The sequence below is a fragment of the Zonotrichia leucophrys genome, chromosome 3 (genome assembly GCF_028769735.1).
Source record: "Zonotrichia leucophrys gambelii isolate GWCS_2022_RI chromosome 3, RI_Zleu_2.0, whole genome shotgun sequence".
NCBI classification, from domain to species: Eukaryota; Metazoa; Chordata; class Aves; order Passeriformes; family Passerellidae; genus Zonotrichia; species Zonotrichia leucophrys.
The window spans coordinates 64,736,379-64,764,028 of NC_088172.1; the positions used below are offsets into that span (position 1 = coordinate 64,736,379).

The 27,650-nt window shown below is 41.8% G+C and overlaps 2 protein-coding genes across 3 annotated transcripts in view; both read right to left on the reverse strand.

Moving 5' to 3' along the window:
- Positions 1 to 539: 539 nt before the first annotated feature.
- On the reverse strand, positions 540 to 19,570 carry C3H1orf198 (chromosome 3 C1orf198 homolog). The gene is made up of 4 exons (XM_064708551.1): positions 19,017 to 19,570; positions 11,849 to 11,899; positions 2,643 to 3,194; positions 540 to 764 (listed from the first exon to the last, which is right to left on the reverse strand). The coding sequence occupies exons 1-4, from the start codon at positions 19,362 to 19,364 to the stop codon at positions 708 to 710; spliced, it is 1,008 nt and encodes a 335-aa protein (XP_064564621.1). The 5' UTR covers positions 19,365 to 19,570; the 3' UTR covers positions 540 to 707.
- A 2,554-nt stretch (positions 19,571 to 22,124) lies between these two features.
- TTC13 (tetratricopeptide repeat domain 13) overlaps positions 22,125 to 27,650 on the reverse strand; it is a 39,590-nt gene continuing 34,064 nt past the window's right edge. For both annotated transcript variants that reach the window (XM_064708553.1, XM_064708552.1), the window contains exons 21-23: positions 27,271 to 27,349; positions 25,669 to 25,748; positions 22,125 to 22,275 (exon numbers count right to left, since the gene is read on the reverse strand). In XM_064708553.1, the coding sequence (XP_064564623.1) occupies positions 22,152 to 22,275; positions 25,669 to 25,748; positions 27,271 to 27,349 (283 nt within the window). In that variant the 3' untranslated portion in view covers positions 22,125 to 22,151. The remainder of the gene's footprint in view (positions 22,276 to 25,668; positions 25,749 to 27,270; positions 27,350 to 27,650) is intronic.

Consider the following 27,650-nt stretch of genomic DNA (forward strand, 5'->3'; position numbering starts at 1 on the left):
TTTCCCCAATTCATGAGGTGTTGTCCCACTTTCTTATACCCACTCCCAGGTCTTCAACCCAAACACCAGAAACACCATTTCCCCAGGTCATTTTTCTAAAACTCTTAAGTTATTTTAGCAGATTTGTAGGGTACAAACACAGTGCTTTTTTGGATCCATCATTTTGGCAACGCCTTTGCCTTCTTCAGAAGAAAAAGTGTCTTCAGTAAGTGGTACAAAAGATACTTTCAAAGGAAACAAAATCTACAAATCAATGCAATTCTGGATGCTTGCCTTTCATACTGTTTTTTGCTAGCTACCTGAAGTATGCTTGGAACCACTGCACGTGCAACACAATTTCTTACAAGTCACGCTAGCAAGGTTTCCACTGAAAACTGCAACCTGGTCCTGTAGGTTCCATTTTTAGGATACAGAGACTCTCATTTGTGTTTCTTTAACATGTGTACAGTAACTTCTCCCATCCTCTCAATACAGTAGCTACTAAAAATTTTAACAGATATTAAAAAAATATCCAAATGAAACCACACTTCTATCACTGTTTAAAAAACAAAAACGCATATGGTATTACAAAAGTTTATACAAAGGCAACATTTAAGAGTTTGAAAGTTACTTCTAGAAAAAGACACAAATGCTAGTAAATTAACATACAAGGAAAAAGGTGTTCCACTCCTTCCCCAAAATTGGTTTGATCTGTTTTGAAGTATCTTTTACCAGTTGTCTAGAAAATCAAAGCCAGTCTTCAAGATAACATTGCTTGTACTAGTCTGCAAGGTAAAAAAAAAAAGGAAATAAGATTTAGTTGCTAATTATGTTTTTGCAAACTCAATATTTGACTGTCTACCTAAAAACTGAAGTTTAAAATGTTGTCTGACAATATTTCAAGATCTTTACCATGCTCTAGGATACCTAAGTACCTACACCATAAAATGCTAAACAAGACAAGGAAATATACTCACAATGCCCAAAAAGGCAATTCCAGATAAAAATAAAATTATCCTTGTGGTCTGCAGGCAAAATGTTTTGGTTTTTTCCTCATGGAAAAAATTAATGAAGATCAATTTTTCAGACTACATTGGGAATTACAGAGAATGAAACCAACACAGAAGGCAAGCATCATGAATTCAACAGATTGTCTGTTGCAATTAGAGTCAGTTGTTTGCAGAAAACTACACAGATAAAACTTTGATGACAAGTTATTTACTACTCTATCCGGAACATACTCACTCCTGCAGGGTTAGCCATGACATTTAAGGTGATTCTAATGTTTAGGAAGAGTATTCAAGAGGCACAGCTGAGTCTCTGGATTCTCTTCCTAGAGCATGGCTTCCCAGAACAGGGATGATAATCCAGAAAAGAAGAAAGGAAGAAATTCTTATAATACATGAAGTTGTCTGCTCCTCTGTTCCCATTTTCACATGGGAGGGTTGTTTCTCCACAGAGAGAAAAAACAGGTTTTTCAAACAATTTCAGTTATCTTGAAAACATTCAGAAAGGAACTGAAACTGTTAATTTGTAAGAAAACATGATAAAGCCTTTAACTCAAATCAAAGGAGAACCATGTTCACAAATTGTAGCTAGGCAGCTCAGGAAGCATTATCCCTCAGCTTCAGAAAATGGTAACTAAACAATACTGGAGTGGCTTCAGTATGGCTCTCTCCTAAGTGCACTTTTCTTGCAACCAGTTACCTCACCCTGCATCTTTCTGACTTTACATCATCTCATTTGGAATTTGAACAATCACAGTTGGGAAAATAGAAAAAGCTGTGTGAAGTGCTGAAGGTGTACAGCAATGTACAGCTACTGCCAGAGTGCTGCCACAGATTTCAAACAGAACTGCACAGCTCTGCTTGAAGTACCACTCCTCTTCTCTACTTGACAGTTTTCAAGCTTTTGATCTCTTTCTTTTTTTTCCCCTCCCTGTATCATATCCTGCTGTTTCCTTTCTTTTCTCACAGATCAGCATCTGCTTTTTAAAATAGCTTCTATTGGCTATTGAGCTGCTTAAGGTTATTTTTTGTTGTTGGGTTGTTTGGGTTTTTTCATTAAAAAAAACATTGAGAAGGCTAATTCTGGAAGCTCATTCTATTTCTATTCTGGACTTTAAGAGAAAACACATTTGAAAGCAGCACAGCTGCCTGGGACCAAGCACTGGGAAGTGGCTGTCAGGCTACTGCTTGGAATAGCTGAGAACCAGTTCACCACTCACCACTATGCTGTGTGTACCAAAAAAGTGTGCTAGACCCTAGTTCACCTACTTTTCAAGTTAAAAAGTTTATTCTTTCCATTAAGTGTTTTGCTTTTGCAAATAAAACCCCCAAACCCCACAAACTCTTTTATGTGACACAGCAACTACCTACGTTGCTGTCAATGAGCTACTTGGTGCCTTGTCAGCATTTCTGGTGTTAGATTTAAATTGTGCCTTTATCCTGTGTGTTAAAAAGCACTTAATTGAAGTTAACACATCAAACAGACTGTTAAACAACAGATGAAATATACTTCTTCACATTTGAAAGACAAAAAAGCCATCAAGCTGAGCTATGGCTTAGTGATTTTTGGAGTCCCTAATCTTCCAGTGGCCTTGCCAGATTTTAATGCACTGTACAGTTCTTAAATATAAAGGCAGTGGGTATAGCAGTACTCACCTGTCCAGGCATTTGTGGGTCTGTAAGTATAGTACCATCAGTATCCTCCTTGTTTGTCCTAGAAGATGCCAGATCCTGTGGTGGATCAGGAAGAAAGAAGTCATCTAGAGAACTAGTGGGGAGCTGGGTGGGTCGGGGTTTCTCCCACTCGAGAGACACAGAGGGTGTGCTGAGGGCAGCAGCCTTCTCTGCTTTAGTTGTGCTGGGCTTCTCAGCTTTGGGCATCTCCTTTGGAGCAGACTCCTGTCTGTAGAAAGAGGGAAGGGGCTTCTCTCCTTTCTCCATGGACTTGATCTGGCTGGGGGTCAGGGACTGGAACTCAGACTTGTCTCCTTCGAACTTGGAGCGCTCTGCGTTTATCTTCCAGAAGGACGACTCCTCTTCCTTCCTGGGTGCTATCAACCCCTCAGGGCCAGGGGGTTTATTGGCCTGAGAGGATTTAGGGACCTGGGCACCGGGCGCTGCTTTAGCAGGCTGCCTCTGCTCGCTCTGCAGCTGGGCACCACCTGGCTCTTGTATGGAGAGAGATGCGACGCTGAACTCCATCTGGCTCTGCTCAGGGACACAAAAACAGCATTTCAAAGAGCTTCACACAGACACAGCTCTGACTTCTGACCCTGGTGCACACAGATAGCACCTCAGCCCACTCCGAGACAGCTCTCAGACAACAGATACCACAGCAAAGCTAACTTAATTCCTCCATAAATGTCTATCTACATAGTTCCATAAAAATAATGATTTTTAAAAGCCTGAACTGCAAGCAAACATAAAAGTGTCCCAGACCTGCTGCAGAAGAGACAGAGAAAGGAATTGTATTGGAGTTACTCAGTGCCATCTAAGGCAGCAGTGCACAGCATGCACAGCACTGAAACATTAGAATAGCAGCACTAAAACATTACAACAGCTGCAGATGCATTTTGAAAGTCAGAGATGTTTTACATGAAAATTTTAAGCAACAAAAGCTTTAGAGTGTAGCTCAAAAGGCAATCTTCCATTATAGTCTTTGAAATAGCTGGCTACAGGTCCATCTGCTTCCAAGATAAAGGATTAGATGTAATGGGTATGCATAGGTAAATAGTTCTATAATTCTAATGCCCCTCTGAAGGAAGAGAACTAACTCCAGCAGAACCATTCTTCACCTATTCCTGAGCCCTGGTTTGTTTTCACTTGCAGTGCTGAGATAGCTGTAGCCACTTCTGAGAGGTAACACCGGGCCAAGGAAGCAAGTGACCACAGTTAATGCATGAAAAAAATCTTACAAGTCTCAGAAAAGTGAACAGTACTTCAAAATGTTTGCTTTACTTACCACCACCTCAGTAAAATGATTCTCAACTAGCTAGACACTCTTCAGACTAATAAAAGTGAAGCCTTATTACCCTCTGAGAAACATGTAAGCATATGTGCCAGGAAAGAACAACCTAATACACAGACTTGTGTTTGTAAAAAGGAACAAATAATGTAAGGAAAAAAAAATGCCTTTACTGTTAAAGCTGTCTTGCTGTCATCATGGGCCTGATTTGGTTTGAAAAAAACTCAAGGGAATTGTAGCTTTTGCTACAAATGGTTGAAAGACACTTTGAAAGTTCATGACAAATTTGTGATGTTTTTTCACCATTCTACTTCATTACCCAGCCTTTCCCAAATAAAACTGCAACAGCATCTATGGGCTTCAGTCTAAAACAAGTCCTAGTTGCATATCATTTTCACTGAAGTGTTTGATCTTGAGTCCTACATTATTGTGCATGTGAAGTTCAAAGGGGTTCTAGATCTAGCAGGACTCACAAGCCTGGTAGTTGATATTCAGAAACTTCTCATCAAAGAACAACTGTTAACCCAGCAACTGATTATTTATAAAACAATTTTTTTTTAAACAGTCAGCAGCTGACTACACATAATTTGATTCATGGACTTAGATCTGACCTTTCTAAAGAATTAGATGCATGGTTTTTCCAAAGCTGTAGGCAAGAGAGCACCAAGCCCCATCTTCTCATGAAGAATATACTGTGCTATCAAAAGATGCAGAACATAAACAAGCTGCAAGTAATTATAGCTCAGCTAGAATAAGGTGAGGGCAAGGATACACACAAGTCTTACCAAACAACTCAGCACCCCACCCTGCCTGCAAAAAAACTATGAGGAAAAACCTTAGTGCTCTGATTTATTTTTTTTAAACAAGCCATGACGTAAAATTAAGAGCAGGATATTTATTCACAGATAAATTTTGCATAAACAAACCATTGATGCAATGGTGTTGAGGATTATTTACAGTGACTGCCATTCTCTATATTAAAATATAGGGATTTATTTCCCTAAGCTCATTTGGCAGTACTACTGAATAGTGATTTACCACCCTGAAGTTAAGATGCTTTAAGACTTTAGAACTGATAAAATCCCAGCTTAAAAAAGCCCACAACACAATATCAAATAGACCTGCAATTCCCCAGTAGCCAAGAGAAAAAAACAAAAGGCAGATTCTAAAAATCAAAGACAGGTTAAAAAAAAAATCCATCTTGGAAGACTTAAGTCACGTAGGAATTAAAGCAGTGCTACTTTCTGTCCTGCAGCAGTCGGCTGTCTTCTGAACAGCCTGTCCTGGGGCTCCCACTGGGGGTGACAGTAGCTAAAGGCCACCACAGCAGCAGTCACTTCCAGCAGGATGATTCCTTCACCCCCCAGCCCAAGGGAGAGGCAAGATCAGTGCCCAGAGTGCAGAGCAGCCACCACAGCCCCCAGCTCCACCAGGGCAGCGCTGGAAATAAAATCCAGAAAAAACACCCATGGAAGGGAAGTATGGGTCAAACAAAAATTAGGAAAAAAAGTAAACCAACAAGATGGCTCTGCATTTCAACAGCAGCTAGCCAGACAGGCTCAGCCAGGCCTTCTGAGAAGTTCTCAGGCTGTGGAGCTAAAGCTCCACAAAACCTCCGACTCAGAGAGGTGGTTTGGAAGTGGCACATCACTCCTAGCATAGAGGAGAGCATGGCACTGCAGCAGCACCTCAGGCAGTGCCTTTCCAGCTTCAGTGCCTTTCCTTTCCAACCTACCCATGGATGTGCATGTTCTGGAGACGATGTCCTCTCTGCCCTTTTGTGCAGAGACCACGGGGTGCACCCATTTCACAAGACGGGACCACCTGACACTTGAGATTGCATATCTGTCTCACAGAACGCTCTGGAGATCAAACAGCTCATAGTCTGACACAGAATAATCCAAATGAAAATACTTCAGGAGTTCTCCTTCTCCCACAAGGAAGGCAGAGAAGACAAGACTACCCCGACAGGTTCTGAAAGCACTGTGTCTCAGCATGATGTAAATACAGCTCGGAGAGGTCACAGGGAGAATTCTGCTTCCAGCATTTAATTCCAGAAGCCAAGAACTTCTGTGGACCAGTCACAAGATATTCTGTTTCCCCTGAAATATATAATGCTTCTCTTTGACTTCTGAGATTATTTAACACATCTAAACCCCTAAGAAATGTAGCTGACGAAAGAAAATGATTAATAGGCAATATCTTTCCAGTCAAAAAACTGGCAATAAAACACCCTCCCCCGCAAGGAAAAAACAAACAACAGAGCAGCAGCCTAAGTAGGAAGATAATTTCACAGAGATAGAAAAGGCCCATGTGTGAAACACCCTATGCTGATATCTAAGTAATGACTAGTACTGTACACTCTAATGAGTCACTAGACCCTACAAATGTGATTTTAATTAGAGTTCTCTCAATTTCTTACATCAGATTGCAAATTGGCAATTGGTTGCGTCAGCAGGAGAAGGAAGGAAACTATATTTAAAAGACAGCAACCTCCCCCTCCCTCCCTCCCAAAAATGCCCTTTCCCTTTAGGTTTGTCAGCCATGGGAATATCTTGATGGGGCACATCTCTCTTGGCCCCAGCCAAACTGAGGGTGGCAGCTCACGTGTAAAGGTTTCCCTCCCCAGGCTGGGCAGAGCTGCTGGGAGCTGCCCGTGCCCATGCAGGGCTCAGGAGCAGAACTGCACCTGTGCCACTCCACCACCCTGGGCAGGCAAACACTCAGCAGTGGGGTGTGATTTCATGGCAAAAAGCAAATTGTCTTTCAGGCACAGTTTGGGATTCCAGAGAGAGGGTTTCAGTTCCCCGCTGCTTTCATTGATTTTTGTATTACTTTACACGAGCTGCAGTTTCTGTACGTATAAATCCCCATCTGAGGAATAAAATAAAAATATTTTCTTTTTCCTGCCATCTGTCCAAATGGTATTTCTGGGAATTGTTCTGCCCAGAAAGTCTCAAGAGTTTACAGACAGACTAGTACAGTCCCCACTGTAATTTCTAGAAATTATTGGAATTCAAATAAAAGCTATTAACAGCAGTAGTATTTTCAAGATATTGCATGAGCAAGTCTTTCTCAACACATTAAGAGAGACAGGGTAGAGAGTGCATGTGAAAGCATGCACAAAGAAGTATTTTGAGGTAAAGCAAACCAAGAAGTCTGTGTTCTTTTCAGTCTTATCCCTCTGGTCCCAAACCACTGCAAGGGTTTAAATAAAGGATGTCTTGTCTTGATAATTTTTCTGTATCATAAATATAAATAATATGATAAATTGCAGGTTTTAGGAGACTGTATGTCCATCTTTCCATGAGAAGACCATATGAAGGTATTTAGGAATTTTGTTTACTGGATTAAAGAATTTAAACCAAACTTCAGTCTCAAGGCAGCAATAATCCACTGAATTGCAATAGTGGCTGTGTATACTCCTGGGAAACAATGTATGCTGAAAGAGAGGCACCAGGGGCACTGAGAATGTCATGACTTAATTACACTCTATGAAATCAGGTCTCAGTTCATAAGTACATATTAAAAACAAGATGACCACAAAGAATCCAGGAACTTTTAAAGCTTCTTATTCACTCATCAGGAATGTGTAGTATTTTACTAAGCAGTCACGCAAATACAGCCAAAACAAATTGTTTTGCTTGGCAGGCTGAAAAATCCAAATTGTTGAGACAAAGACTACAGAATCACTGTCAAAAGCAACTTGTTTTAAGCACAGCCTGATAAATGCAGAGGTAAGAAAGCCAATTTTAAAAGATTTAGAAGATGACTTTGCTTTGCTGAATGGGCAAAACCAAAATAAATATAGGGCTCAAAGCAGCTGCAGTTTTTGCTTTGTTTCCTGCACACACGGTGGGTGTTTTCAGGATCTTTTCAGAGTCAGAAAGAAATCCTTAGGTCAGCAGAGGCAAATTGCATGGGCAAAAAATAGAGCAAAGCACTCAAAACCAATCTAAGTAATTTTAGTCCATACAGAAGTCACTGTCAATGTTATATAGTACGGACCTTTGGAGGAAATTCCATTCTATACTCTGCAGATATGAACTGAATGCAGCCAGCCACTGTTTCTGGCTAGCTCGAGCAAGCTGGTACTGACAGTGCCTGGTTTCATGCTCAAAACCAACAAAGATAGGTGCAGGGAACTGAATTCTTACACTTGGCCATACAGACTAAAATAAACCTTGAACACAGCTTCTATTACCACAGGTTGGGTTTGGTGGAGGTTTTTTGCTCAGGAACAGAAGTTTTACAGCACTGTGTTTTAAACACACGTAGTCTGAATCAAAAAGGGAAGGCTAATCTCCAAAGCTCAGGGATCACTCTCCTTCCAAGGAAGTGCTGCCATTTACGCCAGCTTGGTAAAAATAATCACACCAAATTACAGCTTGTAACGAACAATTATAATATCATGCTGCTAAGGAAGGAAGGAAAAAATTCTCTTCTGCCCATGTGTTCCTATTTAAAACAAAACACCAACAAGGGTTTGTACAAAGGAGGATACTGAAGACTGCCTCAATTTTAGATAAAGGAAGCAGTTGGTAAAGCATGTTTATTACAAGTGGAACATAGCTGTTTTCTCCCCAAATCATTGCTGGGTTTAGATCACTTCTGTAGCAATATAATTAGGGAATTCAGACAGGGAGGCAGCAACTAGATTATTGAAGGGATTGAAGCCTGTCACTTCTTCATTTTGCTTTTTGTTTGTTTATTTTAAACACACCTCAGAGGCTTCTCTTTTCAACAAATACCTGAGGGCCTGTTGAAAACAGAAGAGAATCGGCAACTATTCTACCTGTATCAAGAAAAAGAAAATTTGAGACATGCAGATATGCATGTGTCAATTTAAAGTCTTTGGAATAAAACCTGTTTTCGTTAATAGCATGAATTAGAGGTAAATTGCAATTTATTACCATGCTGTTCAGTACATTCTGAGGTAGCAAACTAAAATATTTTCTGCCCATTACTAAATTAATTAAGTCCTCCCCTGCCCCTGCCCAAATCTAAAATCACAAAATCCATAAAGTTCTGAGTTCAGGAAGAGTTGCAGAGAAATTTTACTTCCAAGTTCAGGCATGATTCTTGTTTTCCATTTATAACTTGAGGTCTGTGCTGAGTTTCACTGAATTTTTACTTCAAACAAACCAAGAAACCTCAAAGGCTAAACTCAGCCAAAATGTCATCTTTCATCTCAGGTAAACCTGAAGCCATAAATAGAATGCCCTGAATTCATAAACCTGGGTAGAGCTCCAGTAAAAAATGTAACCCACATTTCAAGACATGTTATGTCCATGAGGGCTCCACCCATGAACCAAATCACTCCCTCCAATTCAATCTTTAGTTTTAAAATGTCAGCCCTTTTGCAGTGCCAAGAGAACTCACTGCTTCCCAAGTTTTCCTTCTGAGAAGTGTTATCGTTATCTACTAAAAATATTATTTTAAATGCTGTCTAACAGCTAACTTGGCAATTTACACTGTAGTTCTACTTTGTTTGCCTTGTGTGAGGATTTAAAAATAAAAAGGTGAGACAAGAAATAGTCATCTAAAAATAGTGGAGATATTCAGGCAAGTGTTTGTTGTGATATGAACAACTGCAGCCCTATCTCACATTTGTGTTTAAAATGAGAATACAGAAAGTTTATTTGTGACACAAGAGAAGTCACCAAGCCCTTCAACAAGGTTCTGAACAGAATGACAGCAATTCAGTACACTGTTCTCTGGGTAAGTTTGACTGCATGGAAGTAGGGAATCCATGGCTTTAGCTACAGTGAGAAACATTTGTCCACACCTTATCAACTACAATGCCCCCTGGCATCACTGTTACAGTGAGAGCTTCAGTCTGGGAGAATACATGTCCTCCCCTCTTCCCTACACTTCCCACTACCCCCTCACAGTTTCCCTCATGTTAGTTTTACAGAAAATACACATTTTTCTGCTTTGTTTTCCTTTCTCAGTGTTAAAAAAAAAAAGTCTATTGGTTTTATTGATTTACATCTCTACTTTCTTCTGCTCTGCAAAAGCCATATTCCCTTCCTTGGGTAAGACAGAGCATATTCGTGCACATTCAGGCAATAACATGCTAAAAACCCAAACCAAACAAAAAGCTCTCCATCTCTGGGAGATCAGGGAGAAGAGTACCGTGGAAAGAACAAGCCATCCTGGGGAGAGCTCGTGGAATGGAAAGAGCCTGAAAGCCTTAAATAACATCAGGATCAGGTCTGGCTCACAGGACATTGAACAATGCATTACAACACACCAACCTTCCTGAACAGCTCATTCAGGTTTCCTCACGTGGCACCACTTGAGTAAGGCTACTTTTGCCTCAGCTGGTGCCTCATTAAAAATTGCCTCCCAGTATTACCTCATAAAAGTTAGGGAAGATCAAAGAGTCACCACAAAGCTAGATCTCAACTTTTGAAAAGGAAGACTCAGCAGTGGAAGGATTTGGTTGAAAGACTGATACACTGGGGAAAAAACCAAAAGGAAGAATCCACGGGAACCAACCAAACCATACCCCATAAATCCAGACAAAATGGATTCTCTCGACTTTTGCTAAAGAAAAAGATCATGCAACTTTTCAGCCCACAGCTGTGGCACAGCTTTTATTTCTTTTTATTTTATTTCTTGTCAGCAAGGAGGGAGAGGGGAAGGAGGGAAACACAGAAAATCCTTCACTGGTTCCTGAATCACCACAGCTTTTAAGGGAGTTTTAATGCAAGTGAAGAGTGGCATTGGTTTCTCTCAAACTGCAGCACTGCAGGCTCCCAGGAGCCAGGAGTCACACCAAGTTATAGGTTAATCAGCTTCTGCACAGCACAGATGGGCTGCAGCTACAGGCAGTGACCTTGAGCAGGGAGGGCAAAGTCTCAGGTCAACTGGATTAATTTAGTATTCGCTGGCATTTCCAAATAATTACTCTGCATTAGGCTAAGATTATATTCATAAGGTCATACATGATTATCTACATAGTTCAAGGGCAAAAAAAAAAAAAGAAAAGAAAGAAACAGGGAACAGGGCAGTAGCAGCTTTCTCTGGTAGATAAGGGCAGAAAACACAAAGTCTGAAATGTGTGATTAAATTAACATGCCTGCCATACCCAGTTGAGAAAGACAATGAGCTGTGGTTTTGCTCCCAGAATTTTTCCAACAAGAAGAATTAAACTTGATTTCCCACCACACATGTGGCACAACTGTGTTTCCTCACACTGCAGCCTCAGAAAGATGGAGAACTCTGGCTCTGTGTTAGCCATATGAGAATCCCATCATAAATAATGCCTTAACAAAATACCAGAGATAAAGTGAGGTGTAAAAGAATCCCCAAACCAACTCACCACAGAAAAATATGGGGTTTTTTTAAGGAGCCTTTTGAATAGGAAATAACATAGAGCTTCTAGCACAGCCCCAGGTTAACAAGTTTCACTGCATTTGTCCTAAGATAACATTCTAGTTCATAATAAAAAGATGAAGTACTAGACAGGCTTTCAGAAAGAATCCAGTGAAGTTAAGAGATACCTGCACATTTCTCACACCATCTTCTAGCTACTTTACTCCTGACCTAAAAGTGAAATGCAGCTATGTTTATACAGTACCTGAGACAAGGGTCTTACTAAACATGGAAAGTTGATTAAAAAGCTTGCAACAAAAAATAAAATTGTAATGATTTGGTTTTACATCTGCACTCAAAGCCAGAACTTTAGTCCATGAAGTACATTTTGAGTTTCTCCTGATGTAAATCAAAGCATACCAGTCCTGTTTGATTTGCAGCATGGTCACTTTATACCGCTTGCATAGAATAAAGGTGACATTAATCTATCAAGTTAACAAAATGAAGACAATAAATGCAGTAGGAACAGTATAAAATGACAAAGCAACATAAAAAAAAAAAGTTGTTTAATTACCTTCGTTTCCCAGGAGAATGGAGCTGAGTGTTCATCTTGCCAAGTTATATCCTGAAATAAAATTGAAGAATGACTAAAAATCAGAAGAGTAGCTCCATCTTCTCAGAAGCATCACACAGATGACATTATGTTACACTGCTGGAACTATAACAACCACTGCTACAGAACTGACTAAAGAGTGAAAGCACTACTTAAAGATGGCACTGATTGCATTTTAAGACTGACTGAAAGCAGGTCCTCTAAAGGGAAGGTTATCAATATGTACCAAGTTATTCTACAAAATATATGAAAGTTTAGCCTGGTCTCAATCTCCTGAAATGGTTTTTCCACAAACAGCTTTAAAATGTATTATATTTCCAGTCTTCTACTGGGCGTTTCTTTGGTAGCCACTAGCAACACCCAGGGACAGAAACAACAACAGGAGAAGGGGATTCAGGGAAATCAAGTCCCAGTTCCTCCCTCAGGCAGACCAAAGAGCACATGCACAGCCAGGCAGTCGTGGGGCAGTGAAACAGCTGTGTGGCCAAGGCACAGCTGGATCCAGCCCCAACAGGACCCATCATTGCACCTTGGCAGTGAGGGCACTCTGAAATAAATGTTCAGAGGTGGTGAAGGAGCCACACAGCACCCACAGCACCAAATCTCACATCCACTATTTGAAGATGCTGCATTTCTGAAAATGATCCCAAACAGAGAAATTTAAATAATCTCTTAATACATGGCATGCTCTCCAGAAATACATGCAGCCCACACTGAAAAAAAAAAGGGTAGAAAATAATTTGAAAAATGATTGTTGTTCATATATGTAGAAGAATTATAACAACATGATTGCATTTCTATTCCTAGTCATGGCTGGGACTCACTGGTACTTTGGATGATCCCACAAGGTACAGGAGTGGGAACACCGTATGGAAAGGGAAAGGCCAGGAGTAACCATGCAGGATTTTCACACTCCTGCTGTTCAGAGAATAGCAGAACTCAACCATGTTTTAACACAACACAGGAACCCCACATTTCACTGTGGCTGCTTTTTTCTTCTTATTCCTGGTCTCTGCCCTTCTAGGAATGTATTTCTCAGACATCTGATAATATTCTCCTGATCTGCCCTCTCTTATTTCACCGTAGCCAGATTTTTTTGGCCTAGAGCTATGAGATCATGATTAGAAGTGTCTAAAACAATCTCCTAAACATAAAAACATGGCATTCTCCAACTATTACTCATCTGTGAAATACAGAGTTTCTAGCAGCAAGGTATTTGTGGTATATATGAGGGTGATCCCACGCTCTTAGAAAGCACTGGCCTGGTAGAGCTCATCTAAGAGAAAAGGCCTGGGCTCTTCTCAATCACATACTGTGGCCAAAAGGAAATTTGGTGTAGGACATTTTTGCCAAGAACACAAATGTAATTCAGGTTCTCTCAATCCAGGAAACAGATTCTCAGATGTTTTAACATTTAAAGGAAAAAAGGAGCAGAAGTCTGCTTTTTGGTATCTCTCAGCATTTGCACTGCGGTGTGCTGCTGTCTGCATGGGAATGCCACACGACTCAATGTGCGACACCTCACAGCAGGTGTGTCTAATTATTTCAAACTCCTTCTAGAACAATGTCCTTTGCCTCTGAAATGGAGTTGCTCATTTCTGAACAACTGGAGTTCATAATTTCTGAAGCATGCCTGAGAGAGGAATCACAGCCCAGAAAAACCTAACCATTGGATTGAGCATCACACACAAGCAAGACTACAACACTTCTGTCTGCATGGGGCCTGGATAAATCAGGGCTTGACTTCAAACATAGCAGTACAGGACAGAACTGAAGTGCAGAGAACACTGTAACACTGCTACAGGCAGTCACAGCACCTTAAAGCTCCAGATGTGCAGGCATAGATGCCACTGGGTTTTATCTAAAGAGTCTAAAGGAAGCTCTGTCTTCTTGCTATTTACAGGACAAGCAAACCAGCCAGGGACCAGTTTTAAACTTGGCAGTAAGCCATCCTCATGCTGGATTCCAAGACATCCAGTTCTTTATTTTGTTGTATTTGAAGCAAGAGAAGACAGCACTGGCAGGGACAGCTCTTCAGCCAACGCTCCCTGCACACCCTGAACTCAGCCGTGGCACTGCTGCTGTAGCGAGCCCTGACGACAAAAGGCCAACCACAGAGGGATGGAAAAGCAGCATGGGCAAGGCAGAGTGAAGGTATGAGGCTGTCATGCAGCAGGATACATCATTCCCTGCAGGACAGAGCAAGCCAGCCTCCCACTTCATGGAGCCGATGTCTCCTCAAGCATCATTGTCCTTGTTGGCACCGCAGCTTGTAACCTCAACCTCCAGCATGGGCAAGCAAAAAGTTCCTGGAGTGAATTAATTTTGGTAACAGCTGTTAAAAGTTCTGGTCAGGGATAGAATCTAAGGGTTTCACTGATTATTTGGTTTTTTTACTTAAATAATGGCTCATTGTTTCTTGGGCTGCACAGCCCAGCCCTCCTCAGAGCCAGTAACTCTGAGGAGCTCTGACCACATTCAAAAGATGTTCTGTGGGATATGGCAAAGAATAAAATAGGATAAGATGTGGCTGGAGGACACAAACCTTCAAGCAATTGATGTCTGTGGCTATTTGAAGTGTACTTGGGGCTAGGATGAAGGAGACAGTTGACAAGTTCTGCCCTTTGTCAGGGAAGGGAAGGAAGTTTGTGGCCTCCACCTCATGTGTCCTCACACAGAGAACATGCAGAGGACCGAGTGAAAAGACAGAACACTGTTGAACCATGTTCTGCTATCTGAACTGCCTGATTCATGTTTATCTCCAACCAAATATGAGAAGGAACTTAGTTTTTTTTGTAGAATAAACAAGTTCTTACATGCTTGAAGAAACTGGGAGCAAAAGAATCAACTGTTTCAATAATACCAAAAGAGAATTATGACTGGAAAGTCTAGGGGAAAAGGATTCAAGGCCATTTATCATCAACATAGATGAGAAAAAATCCATATCTGATCAGCTTTTGTTTTCAGCACACAACAATGCCTTCTTCCAGCAAGAAGGCAAATAAATAAACTTTTGTTCACCAGGGTTAAAAAAAAGAACCTATTTGTAAGAAACAGGGCCTCATGCAACATATTTTAAAGCTGAAAAAGATGAGTGAGAAAGAGGCAAAAATCTGGTCATACACTTGACTTCAACAACCAGCTGCAAAATACATAAAAAATAACCACAAATTACATTTGCTATATGTAGGCAGCTTGCTGCAAAACAACATCTGAATTTCTAAATGGAAGGCACTGGTAGAAGTGTGCCTGTGTATCTGACATGAGCATTGTTCAGCACAGCTGACAGTAGCTGGGCAAGACACAAACCCCCCAATAAATGCTTCTTAGAAGTGTTATTAGAACAGGACTTGCTGGTTACTGAGGCTTTACTGCACTCAAATACTGCCTTTCATTTTTGGGTGTTTAAAAAGCACAAATCTCTAACAGACCAAACTTTAAAAAGTTTTTGCTCTATTGATTATTTGTTGCTTTAAAGCAATTTTAAGTAGGGAGGTAAAGGGTTGATTCTTTGTTTGGTGCCAAAGTTCTTGAAGCTAAGCAAAACAAACAGCATCTCTGCTGAAGGCAGGTAAATCAAGCTTCCCTCTTAAAACACAATGAATGAAGCTAACCAAACTCTCTCACCTGTCTTTCCTCCACATAAAATGTTTACCACTTCCTAAAGCATATGGCATTTTTCCAATGAAAAGTTAATTTTTTCACATCCAACTCTTTTACTGCTCAAATACTTAATATCCATTCAAAGAAAAAATGAACTAAAAAACAAAGGAGAAATCAAACTTTGATTCCATGTCTACATCACATGCTTATGGATAAAGAGGGATGGTATTAAGAGAACAGTGAGAACTTGCTGTAAACTGAATATCTAAATTATCTTTTACTGAACCAGAGAGAACTCAGTGGCATCAACTGACACCAAAACAGCTCCACTATCAAAGGCTGACCACAACATGCAAAGGGTGGTAGCCTCTCAATACTGCTGGTTTTCCTCCCATTCCCTCATGGTTTACAGCATATTTCAAAAATAATCAATCTATATTACATTCATGCTCAATCTCAGCTTGCATTTCCAGATTTCTGCCTGCTCAGTTAATCTCCATTTCTACCGCTATGGGCATTAGAATGAAGAAATTATAAATGGAGAAATGCCAGCAATTGGAGGCTTGTTGGAAAGAGGAAGCTCTGTTGCAGCGTCCAAAAGCCCCTGGACAGGAGGCCTGGGCTGTCTAGACACAGAAAATTATGGCAAAGCAACAAATAGCCTCCTGTGCTGGGCTCATGTGCGATGATAGCAAGTCAATCTTCAGCAAACAGGATACAACTTATTTCACTGGTGAAACGCCCCTGTTAGCCTAATTCTCTTTTGAAACTGTGCTCACAGTGCCTGCAGGGCTTCTGCCACCAGCTCCATGACTGGGGATGCCGCAATGAGGATAAGATGGAAGGGAAGGAGCAGTGACTCCAGGCATTTGCTAAGAGTCCCACATGGTGCTGCAGTGCTCTAGCATTATAAAATGACTGGATCATGGCTACGGGATGCCACAGTCCTGTTACTGCACGTCTATTTTCTATAACACCCTTCCCACACAGGCAGCATAGTCAAAGGTGTTTTGAAAACGTAAGAGATGTTTATAGTTTGAGAACTTACAGTCCTGGGCTACAAGTTCAGGAGATAAATTTGGTGTTAGATGAAATATACAGGAAATGGTGGGGGCAAGAAAGAGGGAAGCAAGTGTCCAGAAATACAAGACCACTACATATATCCTCTGGAACACCTTATCATAATGGTCATATGCATGAAAATGGGACTGAAATAGTGAGAGACCAGACCAGCAAATCAGTATCTTCAGTATTCATCCTTGGTTTGCTTTCTAGCACGTCTTCCAAAGAACATGAGGTCAGAGAGATCAAATTTCTGTGCTTAAGCAAGCCCAGGTAGATCACTACAGATTTCAACATCAGTTAACAGGGAAGATGAGCTGTGGCTGGAAACATGAAACTTTTGGACCAGGCGTATCAGCAAGAGCATCATCAGGCCAAAACACTCTCACTGAGAGCGCTGCAGCATCCACAAGTGATTCGGAGGCACGCGGGCTACCCTCCGTTTCCTTGCCTTAGGATACCCCACACAATAGGCAGGGAGAGCAGCCAGGACCAAGCCACTCGTCCTGAGCGAGGGCTGGGTAGCTCCCTGGCAGGACACACAGACAGCAGAGCCCTGCAGGCCGAGCATTCACCAGCCTGGGAAGCAGAACCGAACCAGGGACCGGCACGGCGCTGGCTCTGCCACAGCAGGACAAGGAGGGACAATTTGTCAGCCAGGGCAAATGTCCAGCAATCAGGTCGAATGCCAGCAAGGGAGCCAGGAGAGAGGAAGCTATCACATGAAGAGCCAGGAAAGGCTCCAAGGCTCAGCAGTACAGTTGGAAGAACTAAAATGGAAATGGCGAATGCCAAAATGAGTGGGATCTCTTTTCTTCAGAGAAACAATTTATATTAACTTCTGCTTAGAAGTCAAAGAGGAAGTCAATTGAGGCAGATGCTTCCAAAATTAAACACTTTGTATCGAGTATTTGGGAGAACCTTGCCTTCTTTGGTTAATGGCTACAGAAACATTGACATTATGCATATTGTAACTGTATTTGGGGAGAAGAGGGGAAAGAAAACTATTTGCCCAGTTTCAGATGGACTCTCTAGATGTTTAGGAAATTATTATTTCCATACAGTGCAGCACAACAGCCTACAAACATGCTTGCTTTCCTTCCAGATCCACATAATTCAAAGCAGAAAGCACAGCAGAGCTCTCCAAGTCTGAGAAAACTGAACATATTTATTTTCCACACTCTTTAAAATTCTTTCACTACTAACTTCAGATTTAAGTTTCTTTTCAAAGATTGTTTGCACAGCCAAATTTGTTGTCATGTGTCCTTCTTCTACACCTCTTTTTGGCCATTACTATCAAATATTTATCTAGAATTATGGGTATCATGAACTAGACAAACCTGAGCTACATCCTGTGCTCTCTAGCTTTAGATATGATGTGTGTGCAGCACAGCATCACACCCTCCTGACAGGGGAAACACAGGCAGCAATCTCCTGGCACAAAGCTGGTTGGGAACCACGATGCCCAGTCTCAGTGTGCCCCACATGCTTCTCAGAAATCCCATTGCAAGGGATATTGGAGAGGAGCCTAAAAGTAGCCCTGCTCTCTTTAAATTGGATTCATGATTACAAATGGAGAAGTGCATTTTTTTCTTTCTCTGCTAGAAGGCACATAAGTAGCAATGAGCCACTTAAAGTTATTATATGGACATAGTGAAAGAAACTGGCTCTGTAACCATACGAGAATAAAAGAATATAATAGAAATGTAAAAGAATAGAAAACAAAGGGAATCAATGCACTGAATAAGAGACACAGTATCCGAAGAGTACTGTCAGGTTGCCTCAAGCATTGTTAGACCTTCCTCTTCAAGGGCTCACACTGGGTAACACGACCCACTGCTCCAGACCAGGTACTCTTTTACTGTGGATTTCTAGAGGGGCTGCCACGCTTCACCACTGGATAGATGGCTCTCAGAAGGTTCAAAATCCATACTTTTTGCCATCTATCTTTCCACACCCTTGTTTTTCCTGGCATGTGACATGGAACAGGCTGCATTTTTTTTAAGGTGTCAAACATGCCAAGAGCTGGAATGTTTTCAGCGTTGTATTTTTAACCGTGTCTAAAACTAGAAACGAAAAGGAAGAGATTTAATTCAGTGTAAACATTCCCTACAGCCCATTTTCAGCAAGAGACTATGTCCAGCGCCATGCCCCGCCGTCGGGGGAACTGAGACCGTCCAAGTCCTTCGGCAAAACCCACTTCAGCGCTATCGCTGCCTTTACGGGCGGTGAACATCCCGCCCCCAGCACAGCCAGGCAGCGGGGTAAGGAACCCAGCTCATCACCGGGGCAACTCGCCCGGCTGCCGACGGCGCGGAGCGCCCGCGACCCCGACCCCGAGCCCGGCGCGGCGGCACCGCAGCCCGGGGATGAGGCGGCCGCCGCGCCCCGCCCGTGCCGGGGCTGGGCAGCGCCGCTCCCGCCCGGACCCCGGCGCCCCTTCCCCTTTCCCTTTCCCCGGTACCTCGTCTCCGAAGCGCACCACCTTCTGCCCGGTGTTGAGGCGCAGGCTGGGGTAGGAGGCGGGCTGCGCGGGCGGGCGGGTGGTGCCGCGGTGCGCGGCGTAGCGGGCCTGGACGTGCGGCTCCACCAGGCACTTGTCGATGATCTCGTCCTGCTGCCGGGGCGGCAGCCGCTCCCACTCGGGCCCGTAGCGCTCGCGGATCCGCTCCTTCTCCGCCATGATCTTGCGCGCCATGGGGCTCAGCGAGGAGAAGTAGCTGAACCGCTTGCGCTCCCGCTCGTCCAGCGGCCGGTTCCCGTTCATCACCGCCGTGCGGGAAGCGGCGATCGCCGCCGCCATGGAGGCCATGGCCACCCCGCCGCCGCCAGCCCCGCACTCGCACGGCGGGATTGGGGATGGCACCGGGAAGAGAACCGCCTCCTGCGCTCCCCTCCCGCAGACGCCGCCTCCCTCGCTCCCTATAAAGCCGGGCGGCCGCCGCCCCGCGCTGCCCGCCCCCCGCACGCCTGCCCGCCTCCCCGCGGCGCCGCCCGCTCCCGCTGCACCGAGCCGGCCTTTCTCCCTTTCTCCTCGGGCCGGCCACAGGGAGGGGAGCGGGGACGCCGCCTCCCGGGCGTGCTTCGGTCTCGGTACCGCCGATAACGTGGGGCTGAGCGCGCCCCGCCGCCCTAAGCGTTCCTGCCCGTAGCGCTCGTCTCCCGCAGCCCTTCCCTTCTGCCGAGGAGCTACGCTGGAGTGTTCCCACGCTGCCCGGGCCAGGAGCACCACGAAGGGACTTGTCTCAGCTGGCAGAAGAGAACCGTGCCCAAGAGCCTGCCTTTCCTCGCTCCTAAATAAGTCGTACGTGTTTCTTAACACGATAAAAGGTGCAGCAGCTGCTGTCAGAAGGGAGAGGATGCCGGGCACGGACTAGGGCTCAACATGGTCTGAAGCCTCCGTATTAATTGATAGCACAGCTGCAGCCTAAGTGTAACAAGTCTGTGCAGTAGGCATTAGTTACGATAGTAAAACAGATTTCTAAAGGCTGAAATAATTAGGCTTTCTGGTCTCTTCATTTGCTGTACAAATGCTCCTTTCCGGCAACAAGTCCTTATTTTGGCAAAAGATTCACTGAGGTCCCACACACACATTCCCAAAAGATGACCAGTCTCCTGGGGTGGGGTGGAGTAAGCATAGTTCCTTTCCTCAAAACAAACAAACAACAACAAAAAAACCCCAAGCTTACCTAACATAGGCAACTATGTCAGAAGATTTATGTGAGACTAAATCTATTTTGACTTTTTGGCCTAGTTAAGTTAGAGAGAATTTTTATTATCTTCAAAATATATTTCAAAGTAGCACAAATATTGAGGTTCAGATTAATGGTTTTTCATTGCTTAGCCTATTTTTTCCCCTCAGTCTGCTTTCTTTAGTATCATTCTTAATAGATAAATGACTGGGGCTGCAATACATTCATGTTCCCATTTAAGAGTTCAAATGGTATCACTAGACCAGCTGTCTAAGATGACACAGAAGAGGATGGAAAATGATAATTAGATTTCTCCACATACTTGGTTCTTTGGAGGTAATTACAGTTCCCCAAGTCATCACATACCAGCCCAGTTATATAATCCTGTTTTGTTTGTTAAACTTGTTTGAGAGCACTTGACTTGAGCTCGCTTTCTTTCTTAGTCATCTGCCTCACGCCCAGAGAAAGAAGCCTTTGAAACACGTTTGCAGGCACACACACACACACTCCTAAGAGGTGTAACACACATTACCCCAACCCCCTCGGGATCTCCCATTAATCTCTTTTGTCTGCCACCAGGGGGTGGGGACGAAGCCAGTCACAGGAGTAAGAAATGAGGACAAGGAAATCTAGACAACTGTACATGGTTTGTTTGTCCAGGAAGTTTTTTCCTTCCCCTTCTCCACTCCCTCTGGTCTAAACCCCAAAACAAACCCCTCCTTTTTATAGTTCCCAAGACAGTCTGGTCAAATGCCAATATAATTCCCCTTTCTCAATGAATAATACAGGGCATAAAAAAACTTAGAAGAGGCTTAGAAGATCACATTAGAACACAATCAAGGTAAAAAGTTAGGCATGTTTTTCCAGGAAAATAATAATTCCTTTCCTCCTTAATGAAATGTAGTAGAGGCTTCTTAAACTTCGAGACTTTTAAACAGAGGAAGCAAACAGAGCTTATTGCTAGTGGGATAGAAGGAGGTACTTAGGAACAGAATGTTGGGAATACCTGTGTCACAAATGGACAGCATCCCAATTCCTTTAATGAAAACTTACACGCCTTCTTTATCCTTACTTGCAAAAAAATACCTACTTTTGCCTTTTACAGAAATTCTGATCAATAAAGTTTAGAATTCACATTCATTAGTACTAAACAGACAGATGGTCAAATTTACCTTTATTAAGGTTTGGTTAAGGAAACCTGCCTTTCCAGAATGCTGCCAAGTCTGTCCAACAAAAAACAACTCAAGGAACATTAACTAGCGCTCCCAATATACTTCAATCCTGTCAATCTGTTAATAACTTTTGCCAACCATCACCAATGGGTACTTGGAAAGGGAGATTGTTGTTTTTCTGACATTTGCTCACCAAAAGCCTAACTCCAAATAAGTAATTGGTTTGGTTTTGTTTCCTAATGATGCATCCCTGAACCCCATTCTTTTAAGCTGACATCTGTTCCTTCACTGGGCTTCAGTACATGAAATACCTGTGTATACTCCAGTTACTCACACATGGAAGAGCTCTAAGTTTTCTGTGCAGAGGTTTGGAAAAAAACAATGAGAAGTAGTATAGTGTTATTTCCAATGAAGATTACTTTCCTTTTTTTATTAAATAAATTTTCACCTGCAGTCTGTTCAGTTTATAACTGATCAAGTTTCTTACTGCTCTTCAGTTTGGCCCCTGAATAACTATTTCTGTTAGAGTGTGTCTTAATATGAAAAAGTAATTGTTCTACTTCTTTTTTCCTCTTTAATATTATTGGTCACAGGAAGATTTCTTTTACTGGTGATAAACAGTCAATTAAGTTTGTTCTATTAAAAAAACCAAAATAAAATCAAACCATTTTGATCATAATTTGTCATTCAAAATAATTTACAAAGCAGTACCTCTTGGCCTTTTATTTGTATAAATTATACAACAACTATAGTTTTTTTTAGACAATGAGATGAGTCTGTATTTAGTACTTCAATCATTGTTCTCAGAGTTGGAAAAGTCTCCGATACTGATGGCAGGCTCTTGTAAGAAGGTGAAATACTGAAAGAGAAAAAAAAAAGTTATTTTTTAATGAGTTTTATAACTTACCTGCAAGTTAATACATGAATTTAGTTAACTTAGACTTTTTTCTTATCATTTTCTCCAACAAATTTGGGACCTGTGTCAAGAATTAACTCTGTGCAGGCTTGGAGCAGAGTGGCTGAGAGCTGCTGGGCAGAGAAGGACCTGTGGGTGCTGGCTGACAGCAGCTGAACATGAGCCAGCAGTGGGGCCAGTGGCATCCTGGTCTCTGTCAGCAATAGTGTGGCCAGCAGGAGCAGGGCAGTGACGGCCCCCTGTACTCAGCACTGGTGAGGCCACACCTCGAGTGCTGCATCCAGTTTTAGACACCTCACTGCAAAAAGGACACTGAGGTGCTGGAGTGAGTCCAGAGAAGGGCTGGAGCTGGTGAAGGGTCTGGAGCACAAGTCTAAGGAGAAGCAGCTGAAGGAGCTGGGGTTGTTTAGCCTGAAGAAAAGGAGGCTCAGGGATGACCTTATTGCTCTCTACAACCACTCACCAAGGAGGGTGTAGCCACATGGGGGTTGGCCTCTTCTCTTAGGTAAACAAGGGACAAGACCAGAGGAAATTAGCTCAAGTTGTGCCAGGGAAGGTTTAGACTGGATATTAGGAAATACTTCTTCATGGGAAGGGTGAATACATTGGAATAAGCTGCCCAGGGAAATGGTGCAACAACCACCATTCCTGGAAATCATCAAAAGCGTGTGGATGCAGCACTTGCGGACACAGTTTAGTGGTGAACACAGTGCTGGATGAGCAGCTGGACTCTGATCTTAAAGTTGTTTCCCAACCTGAATGATTCAATGATTCTCAGAATCTGCTGTTCACAAACAGCTCTTGCTTTTCATGACTACTCCATCACCATACAGAATGAAAACAATGTCTACATAGAAGAGCTTTCCAAAGAGCAGAATTTAAAGAAAAAATGTATTGCTTTAAGTCTTCCAGCCTTATTTACCACATCCACTATTATTTGTCTACCACAGACAAATAAGCCACTCAAGCTAATTACCTTCATATTACTACATCAAGTCCTTTGGGCTGTAGTTCTTCAGATTTCTTTTTTTTTTTTCTCCTCAGCAAAGGCAACTTTAGCATTTTCTCCACTCTGGCACATTTCTTCACCTATTATACATCTCTAATTTGACCCAGCAATTTCCTAGGTTCTACTATACTACAAAATGTTATTGGTTAAAAATAAATTGTTTTGGCAAGGTTATTTTAAACACAAATGACTTCCCTGATCTGGTTTGACATGGATTCCCATAAGTTTCAACAGTACAGCTGAGAGAGTCAGAAACACATGGGTAGCACTGAAATGTCTTAAGCTGACTTTACTCCCAAGAAGGAAGTAAGATATGTCTTTAGAAAAAACCAAACAAAACCCACAAAACCAAAACCAGCATGAACAGAGGATTAATAAAGAAGAGTATATATCTGAGAGAATTACTGAAAAAAATTGTGGGAACCAAAAAAATATTTTATATTTCCAAGACAAGCATGTCTCAATATTTGTGCAGACTACTTCTAATAAAATCCACAACTTGCTACACCTGTAGTTTAGAAATGTCATTCCTTAATGAATACTGAAGTTTACTCATTTACAAGTAGATTTTTAGCCTGAGTTTCACAAAGATGTCCTTGAATCTTATTAGCCTTCTTCCTTTAGGAAGGGATTTTCTAGTGAAAAGGGGCAGTCTAGTGAAATTTGCCAGGCTCAGGACCCCTGATAATAAAGTTAAGTAACACACATCAGTGTGAGATGTCTGGCACTAAGAGCAGCTGCAGGGTTCCACAGACTCTAGGATGTTGGACCAGACCTCAGGAGGTATGGGATCTAAGATCCTGTTCAAAGCAAGGTAAACTGAGAAGTCAAATCAGGGTGTCAGGGCTTTATCCTGCCAAGTCTAGAAAATCTCCAAGGGTGGAGACTGCACAGCCGCTTTGGGCAGTCTGCTGATGAAAAGATTAGGCCAAGTCTAAATATTGTTTCAGCTCATGCACATGGCTTTTTGTCTTCTCACCAAACACTCACAGGTCGTGCAGAGCTGCTCTTACATCAAAGTCTGATCTTTTCGAGGCTGAACAAGCCCAGCTCTCTCCTGTTAAGGCATGTGCTCCAGACCATTGGCCATAGTGGTGTCTCTACACTGAATTTGTTCTGGTTTATTATGGTCTCTACTGTAGCTGAATGCAGTATTTTAGTTGTGGTCCAAAGTGCTGAGTACCCCCTAAATTTGGTTATCCAAACATCATCTTAATCCATCTAGTTGTCCTTTTGTCCAGACTATAATGTGCTATCTTGATATGAGAGTACTGTGGGAGCCCTGCTGAAGTAAATAAAAATAACCAATATTGATTGTTCTCATCATCCCCAAAAGTCAGTTTTGACCACAGAGAACCATCATTGGCTCACAGAATGTTTGGTAAGGCCACATGGATTGTTTTCTGTGACTTTTTTCTCCATATCAACTGAAATGAGGACTCACTTCATGGCTTCCCCAGGGATCAAAATGAGGCTGACCAGCCTACAGTCTCTCTGGGCTTCCTTTTGACCTTCCTGAAGAGGAACTCAAGATTTCCTTTCCTGCAGTAACCAAGAATGTCCCCTGATGTGCACCATGTTTCCAAGATTATAGATGGCCCTGTAAGGACCTTGGCCAATTCTCTCAGAACACTAAGTCTTGACCCTGACTTGAAGCATACTAGAACTGATGTTGTGTCTGGCCTGATTTTTAGATTTTGTACGGGGAATAACAACTAGGGGACCAATTAAATACACCCAAATCATAATATTAATTCCTTGTCAATCTATGCAGTATTAAATTATCAATTCATATGAAGATCAAAAATTTGAAGCATTCCACAAAAGTCATGCACCTATACTAAGTAATGTAATTCTCCATATTTAAAATGTCTACCTACTTTGAAAACACTTAATCTCCAAATCAAAACAGAACTAAAGGATAAGCAAATTACTTTGGAGTTTGAAGAGACCCATAGGAATTTTTAAAAAGGGTCAAAAATTTCCCCTTGCTCTGTTCACTCATCGCCAGTGATAAGCCATAATATAAAAAGACAAATATAACCCACTGGATAAAATGAAGAAAACATTAACCCAAACAATTTCCTCAGAGAGTTTATTCACATAACTGGATGTCTAGACTATTACCTACTCTGTTAGACTAGAAATACACTACTGTGTCTGTAAATGCAAATCTTCTCATCAATTCCTAAACAGTGTTAAAATATACACTGAATCCTTTATTAAACTCGTAATTTCTAAGTAACATTTCTTAGTATAGGTTTGAATTTTACATATAGTCTTTCATATTTTGTTTCCCCATTCCCCATCTGAACAAAAGGATTTACCTTTTTAGATTCATCCAGCTCCTTGCTATTTTGGTAAACGCTTCAGACCCGGGTGCTGTCATGGCTTCAAAATCAACCAGCTGAAAATTCAAGAAAACAAAGGAAATATTAAGAAATTACTGAATTTTGAAGTTCTCTAACTTCAGGAAGGGCTTTAAGGGTTTTGCTACCTATATTCTTGGTAAGACAAGGAGTAAGCTTACAAACCAGTCTGTGCCCTCACTACTTTGTCTCTCACCATCTGTTTGAAGCATTCAAGCCAAACACTAAAATCCTCTGTGGGTTTGCACACCCCAACACAACCAATACTGGGAGCTACACTGGCCATGGCTACTGAATGACTTGCCAGGCAACAACAGGACCCTTGGCTACTGTGCACCTTTGACTTCAGACAAATGAATTTTCAGCCTGAAAATCCATGTTGTCATAACTATGGGACCAGATTAGCCCTTCTAACAACTCAGGCAAAAAACAAACTTCAGTTTAATTCCACAATTTCTTCCATGTCATGAAAGGTTTTCTAAAAAACAAGTTTATTTGTATTCAGGCACACTGTTTGAGGAAAAACCCTCAAATGTAAAGATGTCCCCAGTGATCCCATAAGTCAGAAATCCTGCTTAGTAGTAATCCTGAAACTCTGTTTGCCTGCATAAAAATCAGTCAGCAAAATACTAGGACTCTACTCAAGTCCTAAGAAAATACTTAAGAAACCCCACAGAAGTGTTTTACCTTCACTTGAACTCCCACAGAATGGGGAAGATACCAGCTTAATGATGTACTGAAAAGAAGTTTTTTTGCTGCTAAGCAAATGCTGTTTGCTCTTAAAAGTTCACTGCACTCAAAGGAGTACATTGTTTTCAGGGCTTTCTAGAACAAAAGAGAAAATCACCCCTTCTTCAGTTATCCATGCAGGGTATTTTCTTCAACAACTTGGATTCTTATTGGAATTTTACTGATTCTTTTGACAATACATTAAAGAGACAGAGGTGTTCTCACTCCTGTCATGCTGAAAAGGGAATACAGCTAACAACCTCCAAGTGTCAAAGAAAAGGAAATCCTTTATTAAACAAAGTGGTATAGTACTCAAACGGAGTCACTTAAAAAACAGGATTTAGTTTGACTTCAGCAGAATACAGAGGGGAAGGAGAAATCAAGAAAAGTTGCAAATTCACTTCTACTTACCAAGCCCTAAAAGCTCTACAATACACTGAGAGTACAGACAGAAAATTACTCCTGTGCACCAGAAGAATCACTAATTCTGTCCCAATATTCTCAGTACCCTTCTTAAAGCAAGCTGAAAAGAGCAGCTCAGCACACTGGAAATGCTTCAGTAACAGATTTGTAATTCCTTTTGGACCAAACTGCTACAATTTGACTAATCCACATTACTGCACATGCCATCTCCCAATTCACCAGCTGTCAGAACAGCAATGGAATTTTCAATACTCTCTCAGGCTGCAAGACATCATGGCACGCAGCTGATCCCTCTCCAGCAAATAAGCATGCAACTTCTGTTCATTCTTCCAGCTCTTTCCCCACATTTACAAGTATTATCTCCTCCATCAAGACTGAGCTAATGCACTTTGATATTTTGATACTTGCCTTTCCTTTAGGGATTTTTCCTGATACTTCTTTTCCACTTGCCATTAGTGCTCCCATGATCACTGAATATGCTATCACACTAAAAAAATAAAATTAAAAGCAACAAATGGAGTAGAAGTCTTTCCATAATGCTATTTTAGACTACAAGAGAAATGGAGCATAGTATTGTTTCATAGAAGGCTAGTAAAGATTACTGTGCCAGTTATTGTAGAAGGAAAAAAAACAAGCACAAAACACTTAAAAAGTGAAATCCCTGTAATTATCCAACATCACCAGAATGAAAGCTATGAACTTATGGGGTTTTACTACTGTTTCTACATTATAGTCAGAACCATATTTTCAGACTTTGGAGCTCTTAAGACTCTACAGGGCTGAAAACA

Excerpts from the sequence above, each read along its gene's own strand:
- C3H1orf198 (XM_064708551.1), bottom strand. The coding sequence starts at position 19,364 with ATGGCCTCCATGGCGGCGGCGATCGCCGCTTCCCGCACGGCGGTGATG. Across the intron at positions 3,195-11,848 it reads CATTCTCCTGGGAAACGAAG|AGCCAGATGGAGTTCAGCGT; the intron begins GTAATTAAACAA and ends GTCCCTGAGCAG. Across the intron at positions 765-2,642 it reads ACCCACAAATGCCTGGACAG|ACTAGTACAAGCAATGTTAT; the intron begins GTGAGTACTGCT and ends TTTACCTTGCAG.